At 31.8% G+C, this 19,889-nt stretch overlaps 4 protein-coding genes across 8 annotated transcripts in view; 2 read left to right on the top strand and 2 right to left on the bottom strand.

Annotated features, from left to right (window-relative positions):
- Positions 1–10,023, bottom strand: part of LOC125053545 (zinc finger protein OZF-like) — a 31,592-nt gene extending 21,569 nt beyond the window's left edge. Inside the window, exons 1-9 of one of the 2 annotated variants that reach the window (XM_047654933.1) lie at positions 9,685–10,023; positions 9,350–9,617; positions 9,020–9,100; positions 8,825–8,872; positions 7,414–7,579; positions 6,795–6,919; positions 5,964–6,083; positions 5,085–5,226; positions 3,998–4,385 (exon numbers count right to left, since the gene is read on the bottom strand). In XM_047654933.1, the coding sequence (XP_047510889.1) occupies positions 4,028–4,385; positions 5,085–5,226; positions 5,964–6,083; positions 6,795–6,919; positions 7,414–7,579; positions 8,825–8,872; positions 9,020–9,100; positions 9,350–9,617; positions 9,685–9,828 (1,452 nt within the window). In that variant the 5' untranslated portion in view covers positions 9,829–10,023 and the 3' untranslated portion in view covers positions 3,998–4,027. Of the gene's footprint in view, positions 1–3,396; positions 4,386–5,084; positions 5,227–5,963; positions 6,084–6,794; positions 6,920–7,413; positions 7,580–8,824; positions 8,873–9,019; positions 9,101–9,349; positions 9,618–9,684 lie in introns of those variants that run through there. The other variant, XM_047654932.1, reaches the window with a different exon arrangement.
- On the top strand, positions 68–2,799 carry LOC125053548 (polycomb group RING finger protein 3). The gene is made up of 5 exons (XM_047654936.1): positions 68–294; positions 806–958; positions 1,256–1,398; positions 1,676–1,819; positions 2,129–2,799. The coding sequence occupies exons 1-5, from the start codon at positions 183–185 to the stop codon at positions 2,252–2,254; spliced, it is 678 nt and encodes a 225-aa protein (XP_047510892.1). The 5' UTR covers positions 68–182; the 3' UTR covers positions 2,255–2,799.
- A 317-nt stretch (positions 10,024–10,340) lies between the features above and the next one.
- LOC125053547 (protein phosphatase methylesterase 1) lies at positions 10,341–16,429 on the top strand. Its single transcript, XM_047654935.1, has 10 exons — positions 10,341–10,621; positions 10,735–10,936; positions 11,182–11,291; positions 11,639–11,799; positions 12,244–12,334; positions 12,860–12,925; positions 13,348–13,518; positions 14,729–14,886; positions 15,395–15,459; positions 15,951–16,429. The coding sequence occupies exons 1-10, from the start codon at positions 10,548–10,550 to the stop codon at positions 16,047–16,049; spliced, it is 1,197 nt and encodes a 398-aa protein (XP_047510891.1). The 5' UTR covers positions 10,341–10,547; the 3' UTR covers positions 16,050–16,429.
- Positions 16,430–19,127: 2,698 nt separating this feature from the next.
- The window catches only part of LOC125054094 (calcium uptake protein 3, mitochondrial), a 79,659-nt gene continuing 78,897 nt past the window's right edge, over positions 19,128–19,889 (bottom strand). For all 4 annotated transcript variants that reach the window (XM_047655771.1, XM_047655769.1, XM_047655770.1 and 1 more), the window contains one exon: positions 19,128–19,404. In XM_047655771.1, coding sequence (XP_047511727.1) covers positions 19,333–19,404 — 72 coding nt within the window. In that variant the 3' untranslated portion in view covers positions 19,128–19,332. The remainder of the gene's footprint in view (positions 19,405–19,889) is intronic.

Here is a 19,889-nt window from a genome sequence, read left to right as displayed (position 1 = left end):
TGCTGTATCTATGTTTTAACTGTATGTGACATTGGTGTTTCGATTTATGCGTTATCAATCTTATTGTCAATTGTCATTGGTGTTTGATTTCTGCTGACTTTGCGTTTGTATTGCTTTTATTTTTTGTTTTTTCATAATTTCCTATCCAAAACGAATGGTTTGCAAAGATCTTTATTATTAGGATGACCATGGAAAGGAGGATAAAGTTAAAAACTTTAAACAGTCACATTACTTGTAAGATTTGCCGCGGATACTTCATCGATGCTACTACGGTCACTGAGTGTCTTCATACGTGTAAGTCGTTTCATTCTGTTTTCAATCTTAATCTTTTATTAGCTTAGAGGAGTTTGAACTTTAATAAATTCCCTAATTTTTCCATGTCCATTTCACAAAACTTCAAGGAGTCTTCGTTTTTTGCATAACCTTAACAATTCCTTAGATGTATCTATACATTTATCATATTAATTGGCTAACTATACAGCCATTGATGATGACGATGATACATTGGCTAATAGTATTATTTCTAACAATAAATGAAAAATGGCTATAATTTGTCCTCTAAAAAATTATACCAATATCAAAATATTTCATGCAAACTTAAATGAATAACTTCACTTGACTATTACATGTGTGATTCCTATGCGACTTTATTAAACATTAAGTTATATATGCTTCTAACATCTTCATAGCCATTATATGTAATATAAAGCTACTTGGCAAAACCTCAATATGATTTACAGTATAGGCATGGTAGGATACTATTTCACTTTGTAAAAGATTCTATTAGCAATTAATATTTTTCCAGTTTGTAAAAGCTGCCTTGTGAAACATCTAGAGGAAAATAATACTTGTCCAACATGCAACATAGTGATACACCAATCACATCCACTTCAGTACATCAGTTTCGATCGCACCATGCAGGACATTGTATACAAACTAGTACCAGACCTACAGGATAGTGAGTACCTCATCAAAAAAATAATATATTAAAACTCTCTTCTTGTTATATAAATATTACATTTGAAAATATGCTTTGGTAAAAGCCAACACTCCTAGATGTTAATGATTTATTGACAAGAGATACCTCTTGTATTGGATTAAAAAAATCATGCTATATCAGCTTTACAAGCTGGCTTGATCTTTATTACCATTAAATAAAAGACCTTGAAAATCAGCTGTAAAAAATTAACCTCCATGTAGTAGATTATCTTTGGGATAATCTATCTTACATTCTAATCACAAAATTTCTAATTAGATGAAATTAAGAGAGAGCGAGACTTTTACCGTGCAAGAGGTTTACCATGTCCTAAGGATGCTGCTCTAGCTGCAGACAAACCTGGTGCAGGAGATGAGCCAGAACAGCAAGATAATAGTGATTGCCACAGGAAAGATGAACAGGTTAGTCAAGTTGAGTTTCTCTTAGTTTCATGTCTTTACCAACCAAGGCCAGTTGTTCAAGCACTACTTGATGCCATTTAGACTAATTCTTGGTTGCGGTGAATTATTGTAGTGAAGTAAACTGAATATATTAAAGCCTATTGCCTGTTATCATATAATTTTAAACTTCTTGTGGCTTATTTTTATATAGTTGCAGTATTATATTCTTATATGTTACCTGTAATACAATTAGTTATAAAATTAACGCTTTGTTATTAAAAAAATCTTTGTTGTGCAGGTGAATGTATGTTTGGAGTGCATATCAACATCACTGAGAACACTAAAGCGTGGTTTTATCAGATGTTCAGCGCAGGCAACTATCACACACCTTAAGAAATTCATAGCTAAGAAAATACTAAACGGTATTGAGAAATATAGAGAAGTAAGTATTGTATCTTTTTATATATGAAACTATATTTTATAATAATGGTGTATTTTTCTCTCAATAATATAAAGCAAATATTATTTATCATTAATAACTATTAGAATTGTTCTATATTCTTATAAGAGCATCACAATCAATTCAAATTTTTGTTAGATTATTTAATAATTTTAAAAATGTTCCCATGTTTTATAAATTAAATAACATATCAGAAGTGTTTCGGACAACAAGTAAAAACGTATTTCCTCTGTCAGGTCAATATGTACTTAAAAAATATATTTGTTAATTTTTTTAACATATTCTTTCCAGATTGACATTTTATGTAATGACGAATTACTAGGTAAGGACCACACATTGAAATTTGTTTACGTGACTAGGTGGAGGTTCCGAGATCCACCACTTCGGTTGCAGTATAGGCCCAAAATAGATATATAGTTTTACAATTTAAGAAGATTTATAATATTTACTATAGGACTCATTTTTATGCAGTTAGGTTTTAACCAAAATGTGACAGGGAGTCGTTTCTTTAATTACCACATATTGTATTAGATTTTAAGCGTCTTCGGAATCACATAATTGGAAAGCTGTTCCCACAAAATATTGCAGGTTGATTAGGATTCTTTATAGCTATCAAGTTATAATATAGTGTATTAATTTCACAATATGGTTTAGTTTTTACATAAAATCAGTTTTGACTTACATCTGTTGACATCATATTCTTATGCAACGCCAATGTCTGCTATCATGGTAGATCAAAAATATATCTAGATTTTATTTAATTACTATTTCCACATCACATGACAATGAAATACAAACTAAAATGCTGTTGTTGAAAAATTTATGATCAAATATACAATCAGTCCTAATTATTAATAATACAATCAGTCCTATCATATTAGAATAAGTTTGCACTGCTAGTAAGAACTATATTCTTCTGTAAATATTATTTTTATGTTACTCACTTTAGATATTAATTTAATTAAAACAAGCAACAACTTAATTCATGGCTTCCTATCGTACAATTATTAATTTTGAAATATTATCTAGCTATAATTTGATAGTTCAAATTTTTTAGGTTTCTTAATAATTTTCCTAGACAATATTACTTATAAGCCAGAATTAACTAACATTGTAAATAATAAATGTATAGCAAACCATATATACGTATATACCTTTTGTATTTTTGATCTGATTTTAATTTGTGTACTAGTACAAGTTGACGTGAATAACTAAGAAACATTGTTTCATACCCTTAGCCACAACTAAGATAGTTTGGCTAAGTTTGAGATAGTTTTAACACCTTTGTTAAAACTATCTTATTATGAATAAGAGTCGCTTAAAATTCATGATAATATAGAAAATTGTCACAGGCAGGTTTTTAATATATGAAATCTTTCATTCTATGTCAATTTATACATTAGCCACTGTATAATTTTATATATCTTCTAAATGTATATATTCCGCTCACTGCGCTTTAATTATTTTTATGTCCTTAGTTTATTTTATTAGTTCAATGTTCCATATTTGTTATATTGTTGTAACTACGTCAAAGTTTCGAAGTTCAACAGAAAAGATTATTTAGTTATAAAAGATTTAATTTGACAACAGTTTTGTAAAATATATGATTCAAAAGTATTTCTTCTTTTTTTTACACTCCGTTGTAAGTTGCGAACTGATCTAACTGAAAAAATGTATTGCAAGATGTTGATTGATAGAGAAAGCTTTTAATAAAGCTATAATAATAGCGCACTGGATCGGTAAGTTGGTTCGACTGCGAAAAAACGGTACATAGTTCGATGCCATTTCTATAACATTGTTTTATTTAAAACATACTTGAAATGCATGCAAAGTAGCAAAGGATAATTTAATAGTAATTAATAACACTTGATTTTTGCAAAATTATATTATATTTTTTTCGATAATTTACAATAAATAAGCCCTAACATTTAATATAATTTCATTATTACACATTGTATCAAACATGATAAATATTGGTACATTTTAATTCAACTTATTTTTGTCCATACTTAATTTTCTATTCGTTCAATGACGCAATTACAATGATTATTTTTTCGCAGTCACTTTTCCCACGATAGTATTTAAGATCTTAAGCGCTTTATATTGTGATTACTCTTTGGTTTTCTAATGAGTATTTTCAAAAACCTTCAATCAACGCTAGATATTATCTCGACCGATTAAAACATAATTTTACGCTTCACATTTAAGATCACCGTCGTCCATTTTTAAATTAAACACACTCGTCTCGTTTTCTGCGGGTAAAACAATTTTGTATTGATCCGAGTTCGGCAACGGATCATCCGGTTTCGCATGATCCTTCCGGAAATGACGACTCAAGTGGCTCGTCTGTGTGAATTTCCGGTCGCAAATTTTGCACTGATAACGTTTTTCGCCTGTGTGAACAACTTTATGCTGTTTTAGTGCTGAAGATGTGTAAAATTTCTTTCCACATTCGCAGGAATAGTCTCTCTGCCCGCGATGTCTTTTTAAATGAACGTTGTAAGAACTGCATGTTATGAAGCCACGACTGCAGTATTTGCAAGTGTATCTGTGAATTAAAATAGTATTATTTTACAATTATGATACATATTTCTATAAAGAAGACGACTTTTCTCTATGAATTTGTAGTTTTTGATTGTATAAAGTAGAAACAGCAGAAGTCTGGCTACTATTTTATATTAGCATCTTTGAAAGAATAAGCATTAATCAATAACGGCAAATTAGCTACGGGTTTCATGACAATATATGCGTCGTAATTTTATTGCGTTTAAATTTTTTAGGCTGTAATTAGGGTCCTTAACCAACTTGTATGACCTGACATATGAACCTTACATGGTACTTATATCAATTAAAACGATGATTCGTTAATTAATTCCCAATATGTTACCTAAAATAATTAATATTTTCACTATGAACTTCGCTTGATGGAATTATATGGTAAATCAATTTAAATAAAAGGCAAAGGAAAGTTATAAGCGTAACACGCGTTTCTTCCACACGGAAGTGAAAAGGTAAAAAAATCAATAAATTTTAAAGTAAATTAAATAATATTATATAGTTACAATAATACAGTTAAATTTTATTTAAAAAATACCCCTTTTTATGGAACTGGAGGCAAACGAGCAGGGTCACTTTGAATAAAGTGATATCCGCCGTCATGAACACCTGCAACAGGCCTAGCGGGTGTGTTGCGGTCCCATCAGGGAATGGTACGGTTTTTTCTTGAAGGACCCTAAGCTATCCTTACCTAAACTCCCTGTTATGTATCCGAACGTGTATAGACAGATTTCCAGACGTCGCAAACGTTTTCTCACATAAATGGCATGAGTATGGCTTTTCTCCATTATGAATTCGTTGGTGAACTTTCAGGTCGGCTTTTATTATAAATGCTGAAATAGAAAATTGTAGATAAATTACTTCTTTCAACGCTGTGGCTCAGTTTGGGCATTTATTTAACCAAGAGGTGCCAGTTTCACTTCCGGCGAATAAATAAATTTTCCATATGCCCCATAACGATCTTCACATGTTTATTTTTTATATAACAAGGGGCAAACGGGCAGGAGGCTCACCTGATTTTAAGTGATACCGCCGCCCATAGACACATTTCCAGAGGGCTCGCAAGTGCGTTACCACCCTTTTAAGTATTGGTACGCCTGAAGGACCCTTTGTCGAATTCGTTCGGAAATACTTCAGTGGGCAACTAGTTCCAAATAGTGGTGGTGCATGGAAAAAACTGATTTATATAACGCTCAGTTGTAGAACGACACAAAGCTATTGTGTTTTCACGTCCGATGTTGAAAAGCTGCAGGTGATTCGATCCGAACGAAGCAGATATTTCTGTTCACACAAAAGTTTTTGTAATGTCGAAGAAATCTATATGTTCAAGCATTAACTTCTATTTAGATAATGTATCATGTTTTATTGTAAATTTTAGAGATAGAAAAAGCAGAAAAATAAATACAAGCCCGTATTCGAATTTAGCTACACTCGCCGCTCTACTGTAAACCATTATTTTATATACACAAATTTAGTTTTCGACTTTCTACATACACTACTGTAAGTGCATCTTGACTAAGTCCCCAGTACTGTAAAAAAAAGCAAAATACAAAATTACATGAAAGAGTACCTTTTCCACAGTCCTGACATAGGTACGTCTTGTCCCCACTATGCCGTTTCATATGAATCGCGAGTTGCGCGCTCTGAACAAAACTCTTTAGACAAATTTTGCAATCGTATTCCTTTTCACCTAAAAGTATTAATGTTCAATATTTTACAAAGCTAAGTAAAATATCTGATCGAATTAATGTGAGTGAGTTAGTTGGAAAAAATTTGAGTTAAACTTAGTTTGCCAAAGAATTTTCACTTCTGACATGTATACTTTGTACGCACGCACTTTTATTTATGTTAAATATCCTTTTAAGTAAATTAGGTTAGACTTAAATTACTTATTAGTCATAAGTAAAGCTAAATCGTAATGTTATATGATATCTCAGTGCAAAGACATATTATTAAAAACAGGAAGACATCTGATAATCACTGTGGTGGCAGTACAAAATTTGTAATCCATTATCCACTATAAATTTGCATTTATTGCCAGTTCTCAAAACAAGGGCATACAATACACGGTACTCACACGCATACAAGATCACATAAATACACTTTGTCATGTTCAAGCACACACCAAAGACTGAGAACTGGCAAATAAAAGACCAGACAAGAAAAACTGGCAAGACACTCTTGACTCTTTTAATTGCCTAGTATTATGTTTAACACGATGTTTGTAAAGAGCTGCTTCGCTCCACATGACGTGAAATGAATATCATTGTATGTTTAAAAAAAAAATCGTTAAGTGACACGCAAATCCATTACATACAGGTCACAAATAAATTTAATAATATCACCGCGTTTACGATTACTTATTTTATTGGTTCCTTTGTGGCTTGAAACATGTACTTACCAGTATGTGTACGTATATGATATATAAGTGTAGTTTTCTTTCTAAACTGCTTGGGGCAATATTCACAATGGTATGGAGTTTCACCTGTGTGTAGCCTCTTGTGCTGAAATAAACCGCTGTGGCCTCTGAAAGAGGTTATAAAATTCATATTTGTTTATGTATTATATTATTAACACGGTAAGGATTTGGGATAAAGATCACATTTCTGAGTATCTTTAAAATGATATAAAAACTCAAAGGACCAAGGAATTTGACATAGGAGAGATCACCTTTAAAGCTTGTAGGCTTTCATGCAGAGCAAACCAAAATAATAAGTGTTTCGCCGAAAATCTTACCCCAGACCTGTGGGTTATACCCCTGTTAACTACTGAGTCAACAAGACAACATTATAATATACATAACAAAGTTGCTTACAAATTTCGTTTAAGACCTAGACAGTCCAAAAACACATCAAAGAACAAGAACATGCAAAAAATAAGTATGTAATTCATTCCTGTTCATTAAAAGTTTTAATTATCAATTTATGTATTTTATAATCTTACAAGATGTGCTTAACCAAAGTTTATTGTACTTTTTATCCTACTTCAATATTTATTTAAAAAATATAACAAATACTTACTTAAATGATGCCGGACACTCTTTACATTTAAAAGGCCTTTGATCTGTATGTATTATTTTGTGAGAGTTGAGGTTACTTTTAGAACTTAATATTTTACCACAGACATCACATTGGTGTGGTAACTTACTAGTTGGTTTAGCCAATTCTTCGTCGTCCAAATAAGGAACTGAAAAGAATATAGGTTTTAGTTAGATACAAATATTATTATGTTATATTGTTTAAAATAAATCAGTGGCGCTACAACCTCTTTAGGCCTCAGATTTCTGAATCTGTTTCATGATCATTTTTTAAATCTAATAGACAAGTAAGTGATCAGCCTCCAGTGGCTGACACATGCCGTCGACTGGGGTCTAAGACATGTCGGTTTCCTCACGATGTTTTCCTTCATTGTTCCAGCAAATGTTAAATGCGCACATAGAAAGAAAGGCCATTGGTGCACAGCCGGGGATCGAACCTACGACCTCAGGCATGAGAGTCGCACGCTGAAGCCACTAAGCCAACACTGCTCAATGTTATATTGTTTATTTTTTTTATAATATTAATAGGGGCAGGCAAATGAGCCTACGGGACGCCCAAAATGGCCAGTCATCGCAGCCCATAGACATTTTATTGGGTGTGTTGCTGGGCTTTGATCCTCATTTTCATCCTCTTTTTTTGAAACAGTTGGAGGTCGAATCTCCCAGGGATGGACTCCCACCGGGAATTTATTCCACAGTTCACAAGTTCGCAAAAGAAAATGTTTTGTGAAGCGGACTGTACAAGATTTCCAGCCATCAAGGTGATGCGGATGAAATTATGAGATAATACGGCACGAACGGTGATGAAACGAGGCAGAAGGGATCAATCCAAACAACTCTTCAGTACTTTTTGCAGAATAAGTTTAGAGACGCAATGTCTCTGCGAAGAGAGATTGAAATCAGTAATACATTGGAGATTGAATTCGACAAGTGACAAGTCTTTCGCTGAATTTGTTCAAAAGTAAGAATATATAATATGTAAATAATAATATAATCCCAAGTATGGTGCTGTGTTAATCACTGAGGAGAGCGCCTTCAATTTGAGAAAATGGATGGGATTTATATAAGAGTGAAGCCCCGTAATGTTAGTGAAGTCTGTGTTTAATTGTGCTGTTGTGAATTTATTCCTTGTTTTGCGTCTGAAGTTGAGCAGTATTTTGTCCTCTTGTGCCAGCCTGAGTGAGCACACCCAGGGACGTGTGATGATGGAGAAATACATGTTGCTCAATTATTCCTCCAGAGGGCGATGGGGTCTTCACTTCCCTACGCCTTAATAACCCTTAGTAACATTTTATAACACCTATAAGCTGCCATCACATGACACAAACCTAAATTTCTATACCTAACTCTCATAAATCATGTCTCTTGTTAAGAATAACTTTGAACATAATTACATTTTTTCTTCTTCCCTTTTTTCTTCTTAATAGTCTCGTCCTTTGGATCTGAAAATAAACTTTCAGTTGGTAAGAAAAATTTTGAGTTACTTTAAATTACTTTAAATTATTATTGTCAGCTAGTACACATTTTTAAACAATAAATTTATTGTTATTTCGTTTAACCTAAGCATTTAAAGAAATTAAAAAACATACCAATTTGTTTAAATTCAATAAGTAAATTATCATCATCAGCATTCCAGTTTTCATTCTCATCATTAATCTCACGAATGGGTTCTGAAAATATTAAAATAATTTAGATGTCCTTAGATAGATTTTATTAGATACTAAAGAGAAAGAAAAAGTAAGAAAAATTTTGGTAGCAGAAAACAATAATTCAATCAATGCACATTCTTTACTTTTTTTTGTAAATAATACTTTTCTAAATGTTCTATATAACCAAGAACATTATTATATACATACTTTTATAATATATACATGTAACTTAATACTATGAAATCAATGACTAAATCTATATTTACCCACCTAATTTTAATTCAACTGCTTCTGATATTAGATTAATTTTATCTTCACTAGGTTCGAGCTTGATATTATTTTCTTCTTTAACATTACACAAACTGACTTTATCCACTTCATTAATAGTTTTATTGTTATCAGGACTTTTTAGGTTCAACAAAAGATTAGTTAACCTTATCTCACTGCTTTCACACTGTATACAAAAGTCATATGTTCGTTTTAACTGCCTGAAGCAATCCTTGCAAATAAGTTGTGGTAAACCATCCTGTTTAATAGGCTGTAAATATTAACTGTGATCAATCTTAAAACAAAGAAACGATGATTCTTATTAAGATATGATTTACCTTAATTTTGGTATAGTTGGTTAGCATTTCGACACATGAAATATTGCGTTTAACATAATAACAAGTAAAAATATTGTAAAATATTTTGTTTTGTTGGAGGCAAGCTCTGCAACTGTCCTTAAAATCTGTCACATTAATTTTCATATTGTTTGTGTTTAACAGTTGTCTTACAATGTTTCCGATTTTATTCAGTATTTGTAATCCCAGTTATATTAGGTTTGCTACAATCACAAGTAAAGCTTATCGGCAAATGTGCCAATTACTATTTAGTATTTATTATTTACAAAATACAATACGAATAGATCAATGATCAAATTACAATATACTGTAGTAATTTAATGACAGTGACGTGACGCAATCCGATCTTGGATATGACAAATCCGAACGGGCCGAATCTAATAGTCTTCTATCTTCAAATATCATCTGGAACTTATTACTTAAGTTTGTTGTTTATCTAAATAGTAAATAATATACCGATAGTTTACCACTCATCCCCGTTTTATTTTAATGTCTTATAATATAATATAATTTAAATATATTTAAATGTTGATTTTGCTATTTTTTGGATTTCTATAAATTCAAATTGACAATTCTCAATGCCGACACGCAGCAGTCAACAAATGTAGAAAAGTTGGTACTTAACTAGTATACTACAAAGTACAAATACGGAATCTGTGGTACTAATCCATTATCCGAATTCCGATTGTAGCTGTGCGATTATACTTGTATCCACTATCCATAAAAAAATACTATAAATATTCATCGGAAAAATATGTACTTTTACAGTAAATTGTAAACACATTAATAAAGTTTATTAAAAAGCGAAACCGGGTCGTAAATTCTTTTAATCAAAATAACTTAAAATGTCTGCACTTCAAAAGAATATCATGAAAAGTAATCTCCCACCAAAAATGCCACGAACATCAGGAGAAACAAAGTAAAGTTATAATATTGTCCTTTATACTATATGATTATTTAAAATACTACAATTATTTAATTTACTAGTGGAACTTAGTTTTCACTAAGACACAAATTCTGCTCATATTTTAGGCTTGCTCCATATAGTGGCGGGCGAAAGCGAAATTATGCTCCAGTGTCATGGAATCAATACTTTGAAAAATCTGTTGATCTGGAAACAGAGAGTGGATCATTCAGAGTTTATTTATCACCTGAACCTGATCACCCACAAAGGCCGAGAATAATAACATTACATGGTGGAGGATATTCAGGACTCAGTTGGGCTCTTTTCACAGTAGGTATAACATTTACTTTTACATAAGATTGTTTTAAGAATTTGTGACTAATTTCTTCTGTGTTTTTTATTAAATAACACTGTCTTGAAGACTTATTTTGTGTTTTCTTGTGGTGTGCCTGAGGTTATACCGGTCTCATTCAAAATCACTTATTCATATTCAAAAATAGTTAACTAGGACAGATCTGTGGTGGAGGTTATCAATTCAACGGTTTATTTTATTTCTTCAACGTTACTAATTTTAGGAGGAAATTACAAACATGATTCATTGTCAAGTTGTGTCACTGGATATTCGTGGTCATGGAGAGACACAAGCTAAAAACCCTAACGATTTAAGCATTGAAACATTAATTAAGTAAGTAGTAAAAAGTGAACATAATAAATGCTCTATAAAGTTGCTATTTAAACATATTTTTTTGCCTACCCATGTAACTGGTTACCATAATTAATGGAATATTGTAAACGACTCCTTAGGACAAAGCAATAAAGACTCAATTAACATTAAAAACAATAATTAAACAATCTCTCATAATTTTTAGTTAGCTTAAAAACAAAAAAAAAACTTTTTTTTAATTTAATATTTGTAGTTTATTTGATTTATACGATTTCTGCAATTGTAAATGTAGTTGGAGGTTAGATATAGCATAATATACATTATGTTTAATTTTTTTAAGTAAATTTAAATTATTACTGGTATGTTAGAGATGTAGAACAAGTGATACATAAGTTATATGGTGATGATGAGTTACCACCTTTGATCCTACTCGGACATTCAATGGGCGGTGCTATTGCTGTGAGAGCGGCACATTTACCTGGCATAGAGCCCTATATATATGGGGTAGCTGTTATAGATGTTGTTGAGGGTAAGTTTGAAAATTGTACACCTTTTTCTTATTCATTTACCTATAGTTATTTATTATTTTCAAGACATAAAAAAATCAGTTATCAGTTCTAGGTTTTCATATCATATCTTGATACTTAAAGTACTTGAAATATGATTATTGAAAATACATCATACAACCAACCCTAAATAAATGATCTAATAACACTGTAACATAATAGTAAGTATTTCTTCTCTTGAAGGATTCGTCAACTAAGGGCTAACTACACACTTGGCAATAAAAGTAGTTTTTTATGCTAAAAAAGATTTTTTGTGATTCCAAAAAAGAAGTGAAATAAAGTTTGAACCATTGTATATAGAGCAGTTTTATAATTCAAAGCTATGGTAAAATGTTTGTCTAAAGCTTAACATATAGGATTATATCTTTAGCCAATGCTCAAATATTTTAAGTATATTGTCTTTATAGGTACAGCTATGGATGCTCTGGCCAGTATGCAAAGTTTCCTCCGTGGCAGACCAACACATTTCAAGAGTCTAGAGCATGCTATAGAGTGGTGGTGAGTTTTAAAATATAACTATTACTAGCAGACCTGCCAACCGTTGCTGTGGCTAAGGTTTTTGTTATATTACATGGTAGTAAAGTATTCAAGGGTAACGGTAGGAGAACAACAGTCATGGGGACCACCATGCTTTTTTTGGTGGTAATGCCATTAAATTGTAGCTCATGTGAAACATTCAACACAGCACCATCTGTTAGAATTGTGACTATTGAATAATAAACAAATATTTTGCAATAAAATATTGTAGATATAAATTGAGATGTAAGCTATCCTATCTTTTAAGTTAGATCAAACTGCACACGGTGTTCAAATTTGATTGAAATCGGTTAAGTAGTTTAAGAGTCCATAGCGGACAAACACGTAATTTATATATATTAAAATTATTGAAATAGTTTTTTTTTTCTATATCATTAAAACTACATTATATATAAAAAGCAAAGTTGAGTATCAAAATTGGACTATAAGGAGATTTAAAGATATCTGACAATACCAGATTTCTCTAAGATTTATTTGTGCTTTCAGTGTAAGAAGTGGTCAAGTACGGAATGTTGAATCAGCCAGGGTTTCAATGCCTAGCCAAATTGTCAAGTAAGTAATAGATAAATAACCACATAATAACTATTATATTTAATAAAATATATGATGGATATACAATATACATATTTAAATTGCTGACTGATAATAATTTTATGAAGATTCATTCTTGGAAAAGAATAGTGCATTTTAAATTACACAGAAAGCAATTAAAACACATTCTCAAAAATGTATAATAATGTAATTTTAAAAAGTAACAATTGAATTTGTAACACAGACCATTAAACTTCAGCTATTTACCGATAAAGGTATTGTTTAGAATTTAGCAATGTTTTCACGTTTATTGTAGAAATTTTGCTTTAGTGTTAAATGTATGCTGCAAGATCTTATTTTTTTATGTAAAAGTATAGTATACCTTAGTTGAAGAAACTTGTATTAATTATTGTAAACTTATATGATTATTAAACAAATGACAGCTGCACAACCAATCAGCTGGCAATAAACGAGGTTGACACCTACGTCATCGATGACGTCACGGATGAAGTGGCGACTTGTACACGCGCTGACGTCATACTTGAGGAGGGAGAAGGAGATGGTGAGGGGGACGGATTCGTCAGTCCTACTCCCGTAACTGGAGGAGCTATGAAGTACCTACTACCTTTTAATATTTATATATATATCTACTGGGCTACTAGTTTCATGTGTATATGTTCTTATCGCATATTTTATGGATATGAAAAGTAGCCTATTTCTGATTCCAACCTGTCCATGTAAATTTATTCCAGAACTAAGGTTATGACTACATATTTAAGTCTAGCTATTTATAATATTAGTTAAAACGTGAATACGTGATACGTTATATAACAAATAGGAATCACGTAACAAAAATAAGGACTCTGAACTGACTGAATTTTAAGCTACCTAGAAGGCATCTATAAATATATGACAACCAGCTTTTGTTATTGAAAAAAAAAACAAAGGACATCAAATATTTCCCAGCTAAGAACTGTTTTTATTTAAAAATTCAATTGTTTTAGTATTTTTCTTTACTTATTATTTATGTATTAAACCTTGCCGAATCTTCGACAAATCTTTCAATTGAATAATTAGCCAAATCGGTCCAGTAATTCTGGAGTTTTAGCGAGACAAACGATCAGCAATTATATATATATTTTTAAAATATTAACTATCCTCCCTCGGAAAGAAATTCGAAACCTTTCTAAAAAATCTACAGAGATTGTATTTAATAATCATTTGAGTTAGACGTTAGTATCATGACCTCTACGCAGTTATTATACCGATGTTGTCAACCTGAAGTGCTTTTTTGAGATCTGACACGATTTTTTTTTGTTGCTAACTTCTGACCAACATAACCAGTGATGTTACATCCTCACACTTCTCTGTTTCGTGATAATTTGTTCTTTAATAGGCAAATAGTTTATCAGCTTTGGGAGCGTCCAAGTATTACGTAACGTATTTTGGGAGGGGGGGGGGTCTCCTTTTGTAAAACGTTACGATACGGGGCGGGGATTGAATTACGCGTTATTGTAAATATTACTTTCGACTTTCCAGTACTTTACAGCACATGATAATGGTAACTTTTAGGTATAAAGAGTCACTAGGTGGTCACGAAACGTTTTACTATATTTGGGTAGAGTACTGTAGGTAAACGTTACGGCGCGTTACATGGGGGGAGGGGGGCCAATAATCTCCAAAAATTGCGTGACGTAATACTTGAACGCTCCCTTTGTACCTGACACACGCCGTCGACTTTTATAAGGCATGTCACTTTCCTCACAATGTTATCCTTTTAATGCGCACATAGTAAAAAAATATATTCATAATGATGCATTTCAGATATCGTTGGCGAGTGGATTTGTCAAAAACAGAACAACATTGGTCGGGATGGTTTTCTGGGTTATCGAACTCGTTCCTAACGACGCGTGCGCCAAGGCTATTGCTACTCGCGTCTGTGGATGGACTTGACAGAGAATTGACTGTTGGACAGATGCAAGGTAACCTTATAAAAGTTGTTTTTGTTAAAGATTTTCTGCATCTCTCAAAGTCACATATTATTATTTGTTTTTTATTTTATTTTAATTATTTGTCTTAACAGAAGCTGGAGTTTTGTAACATAAGTATAACGTATAAGTAAAAGTATAAGTGTAACATATAAGTTTTGAAATATTATGTACTTCCTATCATTTTAGGTTACGGCAAACTATTTTTTTAAATCTAAAAATTAGTAATTTCTGATTATTTTTTCGCCTGTTTTTAATTTTTATGGTTAATGTAACCATGATAGTAAAACTTATTCTAATTTTAACACGTTCAGTTGCAAATTGGACCGACGTAGTGATTAGCCGATTACTTGTGCTTGGCCAATCGCTATAGCAAGGTCAAGTGAAGAAGATATCCTAAAATTCTGTTGTAGAATCGATCTACTGGCGAAATCTGTAAAAAAATACATGTTGAATTTTACTCCTGGTCCTTTTTTTTCGCTTAAATTGATATAAATTTCAGGCAAATTTCAAATGCAAGTCCTTACGAGATGCGGTCACGCCGTGCACGAAGATTCACCCGCTGAGGTAATTTTAATTCTGTTGTTTTAAAAGCTGGATTGTTTTAGAAAAAAAAACTGGTCGTACTTTAATTCGTGTATGCGGTGATGTTAGTAGTTTCGACTATATTGTATTTGCGTGTTGTTCCCCAGTAAGTGCGTGCTCCTATTTCACCATGCCTCCTGCTGATAGAGGACAAATCTTTGTTTTTAATTTATTATATTATTATTTATTACTTAAGATGTCATTTGGAACATAGTGTAATGGTTGCAGCTCCTTACAAACGTTGTGTAAAACAAAAACTTGGCGATTATAAAGAGTGGCGGAGAGTTTATTGCCAGTTCTTTTCTTCCGATCTACGCCCTTGATTTGAGAACTGGCAGTAAATGTAAAATTAGAAGCATTTCATATACATTTCTTTTTTTGACGTTCATAAGTGTACATTGACGTTTTTGGGGCTTACAGCTAATGAGGAAATGAACGCGTGAAGAGCTTTTTGTATGTAAATTGTTTTCTAGGTGGCGAGAGTTCTAGCGTCATTTTTACTCCGACATCGGCTGACTTCAGCGACGGACGAAGGAGAAAATATGCAACTAGGTTCCACGCCCGGGTGTTAATGCAGTTGTATAAACTTAATTTTTGTTGGTATTTTTATTTCATCATTTGAGCGGCAGAATTGACCAATATTTTTTTAAAACAAAATCGAGGTATTTTAATGTTATATTTATGAAAGTAAGTTTAATTTTTTTTGGTATCATAATGTTGGATCTCTGTGCTTACAAGCGGTACATTTTAATTATTAATAATCACATTTGTTTAGTTTTATGCCGTCCGGTGCTTTATTTCTTTGTGTTTGTAAAGAAATTTGATTATACCTAAATAGACCTGGTTCTCAACTTTCAAAATATTGTAGTCAAGCTATAGATGTATCATAATTTGTAAAGATAGTATTATTTGTGATTTATTGAAAAATGTTGTGATTAAAGTATTGCGAACATTTATTGTTTTATTTATCTTACATATATCTCTCACGCAATAAAAAAACTTACTATGTGCGTTTCGGATTCGGAAGAGGTCTCCCATAGACTTCTATTATGCCTTTATCTCCACAACTTTGATCAGGCCAAGCAGCGCCCGTGATTACGCGTGTACGCACTATTTTATGTATAGTACGAACTACTTTTCTAACATTTTACGCACACTAGGTGATAGAACGTTGTTTTGCGTTACATCCTACCTGTTAGTTGATACCACTGGTATCGAACTCTGCTCAGTGTGAAGAAATACAATACGTGTGTATATTAAGGTATATAGATATATCAACTTATAGGGCAAAATAAATAAAACACCAAATATTTGCATAAACATCTCCAAACTTCGTGATTTTTGAATCAACTATTAATCTGAAGAATTAAGTGAAGAGCATTTTGCTTAATTTTAGTAGAGGTTGCTATAAATTCAATAAAGCATGAAGTTTGAAGTTACTTTTTAATTCACTGAATTACAATATGACTAGCAAATAATAATGGTAACATTTTCATAATTAATACTGTTATTAACAACCAGAATTAAGTACACAGTAAACAATATTTTCATGGCCAGTAGGTTAATAATTATGAGTTACCCTGAATCATATCGTGACCTATTTTAATATTAAGGCTACACTTCAGCGCTATATTAAAAGTATGACTTAGAAATTGAGCTTGATCACGATTTTCAATATGTTACAGCCAAATCTAGTAATTTTTACAGAGGTCTGTAAATGTATATAAGAGCAGGACTATACTAAAGACTATCGCATTAGATGTGACTGTTAAGATAAAATATTTTTGTGAATAAATAAAAACTGATCTATAGATAATAGAATTATATTATCAAAAGCCCTTATCATAACCAATAAGCAAGATTACTACATCATTGGATTTTATTTTAATCGTGTCATTAATGGTCACAATCAAAATGCACAATATATTTATATATATTATTGTTTTACAAAGTCAATTTTAATGAAAAAAGCACATTTAGACACATAAGACATATTTCGACGATTCGTAGTAATCACGGTTCGTATATTGGATATAGAAACAGCTTAAGACGTCTACAGTAACACAAGAAATACGGTAACATAAAACTATTACTAGCCATGACAATAATTTATTAAACAACAACCCGACGAAAAAAATACAATAAAAATCTCACTGCACGTAAAGCATTCTTAAATATTATTTTGTGCTGTTAAATATTGAGGTGTTAAAATTTGTTAAAATCTAGTTTAAGCAGATTAAATACTTTTTAAATTAATTTAAATTATTCTTAAGCATTTCTAAATAAGCGTTACAATTCACTATAATATTCACTTATCGTATAATTGGTAACTTTGATTTAATAAATATATAAACAAGCCCATAGCACGAACTTTACGATAGTTTGGTCAATGTTAACACAATAATGTTTGCACCGGTGCTATATAATTCCCAATAGCGACTGCGTTTGGTGAGTTTGTATAAAGGGCAAGATCTATCGAGATAGCTATATCCAAATTGGAAATTAGAAAGTACCGGTGATCTTTCTGATGTTTAGAAAATCTATGGGTAATTCAGACCTAGCTTTCCATACAAAATCGTTACGACATTTACTTTAATATATTGTCGTGGTGTTCTATCATGAGTTTGTCAAAGATTTTATACAGATATTTGTCGTATTAAACTCGTGTATTATACTTTGCAAACTCATGGATGTACTAAAATGAACATTCCACAAAACAAAAACAAGTTTCAAACTTACTGTAGTTAATTTATATTAGTAAAATACACAAAATTAAAAGCTTTTTTTAATCTATTGAAATCCTTTCGTATTTCCTAAAATCACTTTCAAAAATCTAAATAAACAGTTGTTGTGACAAGAGCATTAAATACCCTAAACTCATCCTTATCGATAAAATATGCGTATAAACCTTTCAACTGAACCCAAGCTCCCAAACTCAAAACGTTCAAGAATATCTTACCGATGAAATCGTATGCTGATAATTAACACATTTAATTCAACCAAATATACCAATTGCGGCCGTCCGTTCAGATACCATTGGGAGCGTTCAAGTATTACGTAACGAATTTTGGGAGAGGGGGTCCTTTTGTAAAACGTTACGATGCGATGCGGGGATTTAATTACGCGTTATTGTTAATATTATTTTCGACTTTCCAGTACTTTACAGCACATGATAATGGTAACTTTTAGGTATAAAAAGTCACTAGGTGGTCACGAAACGTTTTACTATTGGGTACAGAAAAACGTTACGGCGCGTTACATGGGGAGGGGTGGGTGTCAATAATCTCCAAAAATTGCGTGACGTAATACTTGAACGCTCCCATTACAGTTTTATATCTGTATTTTTAAGTCTTAAAAATAAAAGTAATTTAATTAACAAATAACTCTCACTTATCCGCCATCTTATCTGTCAATAGGTTTCGAGGTTGTTTATATTGAGTCTTGTTTAAAATATCAACATAGATTTTCGTTTATCGGTAAAAAAATTAAATACTGTTTAAAAAGTTGAGAAGCGTTTATCGATAAGGGGTATAAAGAATAGAGGCAAGCCAGTCTAATTATATCTATAGCATTTAAGTATAGGAGACTCATATTAAGAGATCTAGACAAATTACGTCAAAGATTATTTTTATAAATTGTAAATATATTTAAATAATTAAGTAATATTTTGTTAATCTCTTAGATAACATAACAATAAATTAATACGGTAACTCATTTCTGTGCATATAAATAAATTACGCTATTAGCCTGTTTCACAGGATTGCTTCAACTTATGAAAATTAATAAATTATAAAATGTATTTTTTCTACACTTTGGTTGTCATATAAATAATTAAGTTAGCATATAAATAATAAATTAAACTGCGCTTTTCATTTCTTGTTTGACGCACGACTTGAAGGCCTCCCAACCTTCATTTTTCGCTGAAGACTGGAATAAAATGATACACTTATTTATATCTGTTAACTAAATAAAAAAATTAGAGCACTTCCTGTAAGTATTTATAACATAATGGCGCTTCTAAACGGGCCATGTTTTGCTGCAATTGATGGCTGCAACACAGTGGCCGGCAACATTGCAAACAATAGCAGCCACACTATGCAATATTGCAGTAATGTCCAGGCCATGTAGCCAAACATGTTTTGTATAGCCACATATGGCCGATGTTGCCCCGATGGGTTGCCGGACGATCGCTAGGCTATCGAATTCAAATGCAATATTGCAGAGCCAGTTCTATTGTTGTTTCAGTCACTCTCTTTGTTATGGCACAGTGTATCCTTTTCTCCGCGACATGACGTTTGCTATGAGTGAAGTGTGCCTGTTACTATATTCTGTGTTTTGCGATCAGCTGCATTTTGACGTTAGGTTACTACGTAAAAATGACTGCTGTTGACATTCTAGTAAAGTTCATGAAT

Source organism: Pieris napi, chromosome 11 (assembly GCF_905475465.1).
Source record: "Pieris napi chromosome 11, ilPieNapi1.2, whole genome shotgun sequence".
NCBI lineage: Eukaryota > Metazoa > Arthropoda > Insecta > Lepidoptera > Pieridae > Pieris > Pieris napi.
The sequence above is the reverse complement of the archived record's forward strand: the minus strand, read 5'-3'. Positions and strand labels throughout refer to the sequence as shown.

Coding starts and splice junctions, on each gene's coding strand:
- LOC125053548 (XM_047654936.1), top strand. CDS start 183: ATGACCATGGAAAGGAGGATAAAGTTAAAAACTTTAAACAGTCACATT. Junction 959..1,255: donor AGTACCAGACCTACAGGATA/GTGAGTACCTCA, acceptor ATTTCTAATTAG/ATGAAATTAAGAGAGAGCGA. Junction 1,399..1,675: donor GCCACAGGAAAGATGAACAG/GTTAGTCAAGTT, acceptor TTTGTTGTGCAG/GTGAATGTATGTTTGGAGTG.
- LOC125053547 (XM_047654935.1), top strand. CDS start 10,548: ATGTCTGCACTTCAAAAGAATATCATGAAAAGTAATCTCCCACCAAAA. Junction 13,519..14,728: donor GTAACTGGAGGAGCTATGAA/GTACCTACTACC, acceptor GATGCATTTCAG/ATATCGTTGGCGAGTGGATT. Junction 14,887..15,394: donor GACTGTTGGACAGATGCAAG/GTAACCTTATAA, acceptor TATAAATTTCAG/GCAAATTTCAAATGCAAGTC.